Here is an 8887-nt window from a genome sequence, read left to right as displayed (position 1 = left end):
GGGATACTAATCAATATTCAATACAGCAGCAATTATCCAAAGAAACTACTGTAAGTGACATCACCGCTGGCATGATGACATCACGTCATGGAAGGGGTGCCTGGCCCTTGGGCACATTCTGTCCCTGGGGGAAGCTTGAAGACCAAGGGCCCCAATGTGAAATCTGTAACGTGGCCTCAAACTGCCATGTGCCATTTATACTACTGGTGCCTTGTTTTATGGCAGGGGGTCCTTCGGGGCCCTCAGGCGCCAGATCCAAAGTGCCTCCTATAGATAATATTACAGCAAGTTTCATCATAAAGAAGCAGATATGAGAATCACATATTATAAAGGCAACCAATATACACCACAAAAAAACCCTATAAGTGGCACAAGCCTGGGCGATGCCAGGGCGGGCACCTCATCAGGTCTGCCTTCCAGCTCAGAACAATCCTATGATGCCACATTGTCAGGGCTTAGATGGAAGGAGCTGAGGAATGTTAGGGGCTGTCTCGAGCAGGGAGGGAGTCAGGAGGAGCGCTGGAGGAGGGGGCATCAAAGTTCTCCCATTTATAAAAAAAACTTTTCCAGACTTCCAGAACTTTCCACTGCTGGGTATATAGGCAGAGCTGCGGGAGCACTGGGCAGCAGAACCACAGGCAGAGAGGACAAGGACACTTGGAGAGAGAGAGGTCACCTCCGCAGCTTCTCCTGACAAGGTGGGTTCAGCTCTGCTACATTTGCTGACATTGCTGAATGGCCTCCAAATACTGGGATTATCTGCACAGGGCACAGGGCAGACTGACTGTTGTACTGAGCTCTACTGAGGGGCACAACCATCACTGCTTACTGCCTATAGTGTAATGCAGGCTAGGATGTATACACTGCAACAATGTAGCTGTAATACACGAAATGTGTCAGCTCTTCTGCACTGCAACAATGTAGCTGTAATACACGAAATGTGTCATCTCTTCTGCACTGCAACAATGTAGCTATAATACATGAAATGTGTCATCTCTTCTGCACTGCAACAATGTAGCTATAATACACGAAATGTGTCATCTCTTCTGCACTGCAACAATGTAGCTGTAATACATGAAATGTGTCATCTCTTCTGCACTGCAACAATGTAGCTGTAATACACGAAATGTGTCAGCTCTTCTGCACTGCAACAATGTAGCTATAATACACAAAATGTGTCAGCTCTTCTGCACTGCAACAATGTAGCTGTAATACACAAAATGTGTCCTCTCTTCTGCACTGCAACAATGTAGCTATAATACACAAAATGTGTCATCTCTTCTGCACTGCAACAATGTAGCTGTAATACATGAAATGTGTCATCTCTTCTGCACTGCAACAATGTAGCTGTAATACACAAAATGTGTCAGCTCTTCTGCACTGCAACAATGTAGCTGTAATACACAAAATGTGTCCTCTCTTCTGCACTGCAACAATGTAGCTGTAATACACAAAATGTGTCCTCTCTTCTGCACTGCAACAATGTAGCTGTAATACACAAAATGTGTCATCTCTTCTGCACTGCAACAATGTAGCTGTAATACACAAAATGTGTCATCTCTTCTGCACTGCAACAATGTAGCTGTAATACACAAAATGTGTCAGCTCTTCTGCACTGCAACAATGTAGCTGTAATACACAAAATGTGTCCTCTCTTCTGCACTGCAACAATGTAGCTATAATACACGAAATGTGTCAGCTGTTCTGCACTGCAACAATGTAGCTATAATACACAAAATGTGTCATCTCTTCTGCACTGCAACAATGTAGCTGTAATACACAAAATGTGTCATCTCTTCTGCACTGCAACAATGTAGCTGTAATACACAAAATGTGTCCTCTCTTCTGCACTGCAACAATGTAGCTATAATACACGAAATGTGTCAGCTCTTCTGCACTGCAACAATGTAGCTATAATACACGAAATGTGTCAGCTCTTCTGCACTGCAACAATGTAGCTATAATACACTAAATGTATCATCTCTTCTGCAGAGCAACAATGTAGCTATAATACACAAAATGTGTCAGCTCTTCTGCACTGCAACAATGTAGCTATAATACACGAAATGTGTCATCTCTTCTGCACTGCAACAATGTAGCTGTAATACACGAAATGTCAGCTGTTCTGCAGAGCAACAATGTAGACGTAGCGTTTCAATGTAGAATATATAATATATGTAACTAGTTGCTACATTGTGACAATGTAGACGTGGTGCTTCCATGGAGAATATCAATGTACTAGTTACTGCACTGTAACAATGTAGACGCAGAGTTTCCATGAGTATCTCAAATTAGTGATGTTTTCTGCCCTGCAACAATGTATCTAGGTCCTAGGTATTGCTACAATGCACCTCGGTTTCCATACAGTATATATCACATATCAAATCCCTCCTAGTGGTTAGAGTCCACCCAAAGTGCATTAGAGACTGCAATGATGGACTGAATAAGGGGCAATGATTTGCCTCCCTGCCACATCAGCACCCCCCCCCCCCCCATCCTCTGCCCCCCCCCCCCCCCCCATGACATACCCTACAGGCTTGAATCAGATTTCATGTGTTTCCTCTGGATTTTGGCTTCATGTGTCTGTCTCTTTCAGAATGAAAATTGCAAACCTTGAACTCACTATGAAACTCTTGAAAGGTATCTGAACCTTCTCTTAATATTCAGTGTGTGATTCCCACTGAGGCAGTACATGTGCACCGGGCCGAAGCTGTGCACACAACACACAGGGGCTCACTATAGCTCCAGGCCTCAGGTTTTCTTCTGCGTCTGGGTGGAGCCCTTGGATGTAATCCAATAATCTAGTTGTCTTTTTTTTTTCTCTATTACAATCACGGTTTTGTAATTCAGCCATGTTTTTTTTTTTTTTCATTATGCTTTTTTTCAAGTATCATAACACTTTCTTTTTTTTAATATTACTTTTTTTATTAATTTTTTTTAAATATTTTATTTTATTTTTTTATAACTTTTTTCCCCCTGGAATCAATTATAATAAACATATACTTTTTTTTCATAAGAAGTAAATTTTTAAATTCCTTTTTATATTTATTACTTCTGTAAGTTATTTAATTTTTATAGCATTTATTAATTTACTTTGCATTTTCATGCATCCATTAAAAGATGTTTCAATAGTGCATTTTTTTAAAGTTCTTTCTTTTATTATAATGATATTTTTTTATTACTTTTCATTTGGTATCTTTTTTTATATTTTTTTAAGATTTATTTTAGTTTAGTATGTTAACTATAATTTTTTTTTTTAATTGATGATTGGATATATTTATTCCCTTTTAAATGATTTAACGTATTTTTTGACATTTTTATTTATTTTTTTTTTTGCATACATTTACAGTGCCTTCACATATTTTATCACAGAAAATTTCTCCAACTGAAAAAATGCTCGGTTCATGTGAATAGGTTTGTTTTTGAAGGGAAGCATGTGGATTGCTGCAAGCCTCATTTAGATGAATGGAACTGATTTTCAGACGCAGTAAAATCTTTCACGTGTGAACTCCCTCAGCAAAACAACCACCACTGTCTGAACATTATTCTGCGTGACTACTCCTTCTGAATTTATTTTCCAACTCATTTTTGGCCTGGAGGTCAAAAACAAGTCTGGTGTAAACAGCAGCACTAAATAGTCCCCTCAGGCAGTGATGGGATTAGGCTTGTCTGCAGGAAGCAGTGACACATCAGGGTTGGGCGCCAGTGATGTATTATTATCTGCTACACTTCCATAATGTAATATTTTATAATCATAGACCAGCAGGAGAAGCCTCAGACTAGACGAAATATTATATCAACTGTAATTCTGCAAAACGTAACTTAAATAAAACTCCTGAGAAAAAAGTGAAGAAAAACATTCAAAAACATTCTTTACTTCTCCAATTATGAAGGCCGGTAGTTTTAAAAACGATGGTTACTGAGCGTTCTACTCTTTTCTCTCATAGGAATACACTGCTGTTGCCTACATTTGACACCACCATGTGGATGATAAAGTTCTTGGCTCTTGGCCTCCTCTTTGCTGTGGATGCAGCAGTCGATAAGAAGGCGGTGGAGAAAGCAGCCAAGGAGGCTCCAGTAGAGAGGAAGATCAGTGATCAAGCCAACACGCTGGCTGACAAGAGCACAGGCCTTGCCTTCAATCTCTACCACACCATGGCCAAGGATAAGAAGGTCGACAACATCCTACTTTCACCTGTGGTGGTGGCCTCATCTCTTGGTCTGGTTAACCTGGCCGGTAAATCCAGCACTGCCGCCCAGGCCAAGGCTGTTCTGAGTGTTGACAAGCTGAGCGACGACCACGTCCACGCTGGGCTCTCTGAGCTTCTCAACGAAGTCAGCAACTCTACAGCTCGCAACGTCACCTGGAAAATTGGAAACAGGCTCTACGGTCCAAGCTCCATCAGTTTCTCTGATGACTTTGTGAAGAACAGCAAGAAACATTACAACTATGAACACTCCAAGATTAACTTCCGAGATAAGAGAAGTGCCCTGAAGTCGATCAATGAGTGGGCAGCGAAGACAACTGATGGCAAGCTTCCTGAGGTGACCAGTGATGTGGAGAAGACCGATGGTGCCCTTATTGTCAACGCTATGTTCTTCAAACGTAAGTAGTCCAATCCAGTGAGATTTGGTCATATATTGTACAGGGTTACAAAAATTAAACCTAACTGATATATGTTCTGTTCCACTTTACAGCCCACTGGGATGAGAAATTCCACCACAAGATGGTTGACAACCGTGGCTTCATGGTGACCCGTTCCTTCACTGTCTCTGTTCCCATGATGCATCGCACAGGTATGTCACTTCAGGGTAAAGAGTGATCCTCTCAGCTTATGCTTCCTTTTTTATTAGATACTCAATAGTAATGTATTCTTTCAGGATTGTACAACTATTATGAGGATGAGACCAACACTCTTCAAATCCTGGAGATGCCCCTGGCCCACAAGTTGTCCAACATGATTTTCATTATGCCCTACCATGTGGAACCCCTGGAGAGAGTGGAGAAACTCCTGACCAGAGAGCAGGTGAAGACATGGATTGGAAAGCTGCAGAAGAGAGCAGTGGCTGTGTCTCTGCCCAAGGTCATCATGGAAGTCAGCCATGATCTTCAGGTAAGTTCCAGTTTAACACAATACATGGCCAACATGCTACTTTTGTTGACTTGTCATCTTCCCCAAGTTCAACCGTATGTTCTACACAACCATGAGACAAGAGTCATGTAAGAGATGTTGTAGACCAGAAGGAACTTCTCACAACATTACATAAGTTGAAATGGACCATTGGTAATTCCAATAAATCATGGTCACATCGTAGAGGATGTTTACTGAGTTGAATACATGGGTCACTAGATAATTTTGGTTGAACAGCTTGTGCACTTGAACATCTTCCTTAAGAAGGAGTCTATGCTTCTCTTCTAGAAACACTTAGGAGAACTTGGTCTTACCGAAGCCATTGACAAATCCAAGGCTGACCTTTCCAAGATCTCTGGAAAGAAAGACCTCTACCTGGCCAACCTCTTCCATGCTGCTGCCCTAGAATGGGACACCGAAGGCAACCCTTTTGACTCCGACATCTATGCCAAAGAAGAGCTGAGGAGCCCCAAGCTCTTCTATGCAGATCACCCCTATGTCTTCCTTATCAAGGACAACAAGACAGACTCTATCCTATTCATTGGTAGATTGGTCAGACCAAAGGGTGATAAGATGCGTGATGAATTATAGTACCAAAAAGTGATGGGGCTTCATGGGGGGAGGGTTGGGTAGTTTTAAAAAATTATTGAAAGGATAACAAAACATCTTGATGCAACTTGGTATTGAACATCTTAAAATGTTTACATCGAGTTAACATTCCACCAAAGCAAAGATAGTTCCATGGGAGGCCTAGATGCAGGATCTTTGGCTTAATCTAGGTTCATGTAAACCTCACGAGGTTAACCAAAACTTGGTTGACTACAAGGGTTACTGTACATGAGGAGTTGAGGGTCTCGAGATGGTGCTAAGTTTATATGGATCTCTGAGTACCACCACTGGAATTACAACAGGGCCTCCAAGATTTGCTTTGGGTGTCCTATCAGATGCAGGAAGCTGACTCTTCTTTCCCCTATTTCAGGGGATTTAGATCTGTTGAAGCTGTCCGAAATGCATGTGTCATGTACAAGGGCAGCTCTCAACCACCAACTATGCAATGACTCTGAGCACCGAGTGGGGTGCAGGTGGATTTTTTAAGGTTGTGTGTGTTTGTAGAATGGGGTGGGGGGTTGGAATAAAATGTCTTATTTAACAAAAAAATGTGAAAACAAATATAAAAATGGGGATTTTGAATTACTTTCACCATGTGGATTCACAAAATCTTTACTTTGTAAAAGTTACAAACGGTTTGGACTGATGCGCGTGTGATTAATTTTGCAATAAACTGAAAAACATAAAAATTCTTTGTCTATTGTGTGTGTTTTTTAATCTTTATCTCCCCTCTCTATTATTATTGTATATTTTGCTCCCACAGTGACACCCCTGTTCTACCCGTGCACTTGAATTGGTACCCGAAGGGTAGGCATTCCTACTTTGAACTACATGACATGCATCCTGGGAGCAAGTCATGCATAAGCCATCCCCCATAACATGAACGCAAGACATATATTACAAATTTAGCTTTGCAATTGTGTACCTTTAAAAAAAAAAAATATATCAAATAGCGCCACCTTTCAATTCAGGCTATGATAGGTATTGCAGCTGGAATAATTTTTTTTCACATATACACTTTTGAGGTTCGGTGCCTTACTGCTCTGGCCTTGCATTAGTTTTGATTCATCTTTACCACTGTCCCTTAGAGGAGTTGGCTCCTCTCAGACATGGATAGAATAGGTGCAGGTTCACCGCTATGGGAGTTCCAAAAATAGCCAAGCGCCAGCTCACCTGCTTCTTGCAGTATTATAGCGGTGAATGGAGAAGCGCTTGTGCAGGTTCACTGCTATGGGACTTCTGAAAAACGCTGAGCGCGCTCGCTGTGCTATTTTTGGAACTCCAATAGTGATGAATAGAGAGCGTGATGTGAATGTGCAGCTGCTCTCCTTCACTTTTGGGTCCCTGTTCTGCAGATAGGTGCCGGTCCTAGAGGTCGAACCTGCCCTTGACCTAGCGATATGCCCCTTTACAGTGAATTTCCACCATTCTTCAAAGATCTAAATAAGTTCAACATTTTTTTTCCTGATTAACCTCTTAATACATCTTCATAGGCAGTCAGACCTTAGTTTATCTGATACAGAGCTCCAAATCCCCTGCATAGCCATAAATGCTAAAGTTCTGTCTGCTCACATACACCACTAGGGGGAGCCAAAGGTATGCATAATAAATCTGAATAGAAAGCTCCCTCTAGTGGAGACTGCGGGCAGAAGTTTATCATGTGAGCGGGGTCTGTGTCTCAAACATGTCTGAAACATATGAAGGCTCTTTTATGGGTCGTAGATGGACTTACAGGGTTGCTACCTGTAGGTGGCGCTAGAGCGACAGTGTTCTCCTTTTAGTAGAGAGGTAATTTGCATACTTTTCCCATAAGGCATTTTGTTAGCAGGATCTCCTCAATGAGTGAGAGAGCTCCACGTTTGTTTGTCACTAGGATTTTTTGGGTTGCGGCGCCCTTAAGGGTACCCCCCCTAGAGGTCTAGGGGTGGGTGTGTGTGTGTGTGGCCATCCTGGTTCCGCACCCCCCTGCAAAACCCCTCGGGCTCTTAGCCCAGCCCAGTCCGTGCCGACACCTTGGGCGGCAACCTAATTGATGGCCGGAGCACGGATTTGGCGTAACCTCGGCTGGGATTTGCCTGTTTTGTCTCGGTCCCTTGCAGGGGAAAGGTTTATGGGGGGGCCTTCTCTTATGGAGAGGGCCTGCGATGGACCGTAACCTTGTGCACGATTCGCTCCTTGGTTTAAAAAAATAAAAATGACCATCAAAATGCCTTCTCTGCAGTTGTTACCCCCCCCCCCCCCCCCCACTCATAGCAGTCAGCATTGCTCAGCAGGGGGCGACAAAGAGCACAGTGGCTCCCCCAGCAGTACGCTGGGACATGCTGAGGCATCATGGGGGGGGGGGACGGGGGACGGGGGGGGGCCTTCAGACTAAATATAAGGGGCTTAGCAGAATCTAGTGTAACACATGGAGGATTCCCGGCTGCACCGGTCACATCCAGACTGCTCGCCACGGCAGGAAACCCCCAGAGACACAACACTGACTGCACCCGCCCAGAACCCAAAAATAAAAGGCGCCACGGCGGTCTGTGTCTATTTATACACCAGATCCCCCCCCCCCCCTTTCCGCTCACAGATCACATGACCGGAGTTTACGTTATGTCTAAGGTTATATATTCACACGTGAAGGTAAAATCAGGTGCATAATCAAAGGACCCCATTTGTTCCTATAGCATTCCCGCTACACTGCGATACTTTTGCTTGCCCGTGTTTGGCCCATTGTTTCACATGAACGATACAGATTGTGTCCGGATCTGTTCAGGAAAAAACGGATGCAGTCAGTTTTGTCAGTGGTTTTTAATTTTGTTTTTCAGTTATGATGCGTTTTTCACGCACGTGAAAAAAAAAAAAAAACACGGAAGAATAACAATCTACATCTCCCGGCAACCATCAGTGAAAAACGCTTTGCATCCGGACTGCATCCAGGTTACATCCGGGATGCAATGCGTTTTTTAACAGAATCCCCATTCACTTCTATGGGAACAGGGCTGCGTGAAAAACGCAGAATACAGAACATGCTACGATTTTGGCATAACGCAGAGATGATGCGTGAAAATCAACGCTCCTGTGCACAGACCCATAGAAATGAATGGGTCAGGATTCAGTGCGGGTGCTACGTGTTCACGTCACGCATTGCACCCGCGCGG

At 43.1% G+C, this 8887-nt stretch overlaps 1 protein-coding gene across 2 annotated transcripts; it reads left to right on the top strand.

Annotated features, from left to right (window-relative positions):
• The first annotated feature begins 542 nt into the window (after positions 1-542).
• SERPINH1 (serpin family H member 1) lies at positions 543-6432 on the top strand. 2 transcript variants are annotated; one of them, XM_044287240.1, is made up of 6 exons: positions 585-698; positions 2597-2640; positions 3948-4606; positions 4699-4797; positions 4882-5114; positions 5421-6432. In XM_044287240.1, exons 3-6 carry the CDS (start codon positions 3982-3984, stop codon positions 5721-5723), a joined length of 1260 nt encoding a protein of 419 aa, XP_044143175.1. In that variant the 5' UTR covers positions 585-698; positions 2597-2640; positions 3948-3981; the 3' UTR covers positions 5724-6432. The 2 variants fall into 2 exon arrangements, with proteins under 2 accessions (XP_044143174.1, XP_044143175.1); XM_044287239.1 differs by lacking the exon at positions 2597-2640 and having other exon boundaries at positions 543-698.
• The last annotated feature ends 2455 nt before the right edge of the window (positions 6433-8887 follow it).

Source organism: Bufo gargarizans, chromosome 3 (genome assembly GCF_014858855.1).
Source record: "Bufo gargarizans isolate SCDJY-AF-19 chromosome 3, ASM1485885v1, whole genome shotgun sequence".
Classification (NCBI taxonomy): Eukaryota; Metazoa; Chordata; class Amphibia; order Anura; family Bufonidae; genus Bufo; species Bufo gargarizans.
This window is presented reverse-complemented; position numbering and strand designations above follow the sequence as displayed.

Excerpts from the sequence above, each read along its gene's own strand:
- SERPINH1 (XM_044287239.1), top strand. The coding sequence starts at position 3,982 with ATGTGGATGATAAAGTTCTTGGCTCTTGGCCTCCTCTTTGCTGTGGAT. Across the intron at positions 4,607-4,698 it reads CAACGCTATGTTCTTCAAAC|CCCACTGGGATGAGAAATTC; the intron begins GTAAGTAGTCCA and ends TCCACTTTACAG. Across the intron at positions 5,115-5,420 it reads AAGTCAGCCATGATCTTCAG|AAACACTTAGGAGAACTTGG; the intron begins GTAAGTTCCAGT and ends CTTCTCTTCTAG.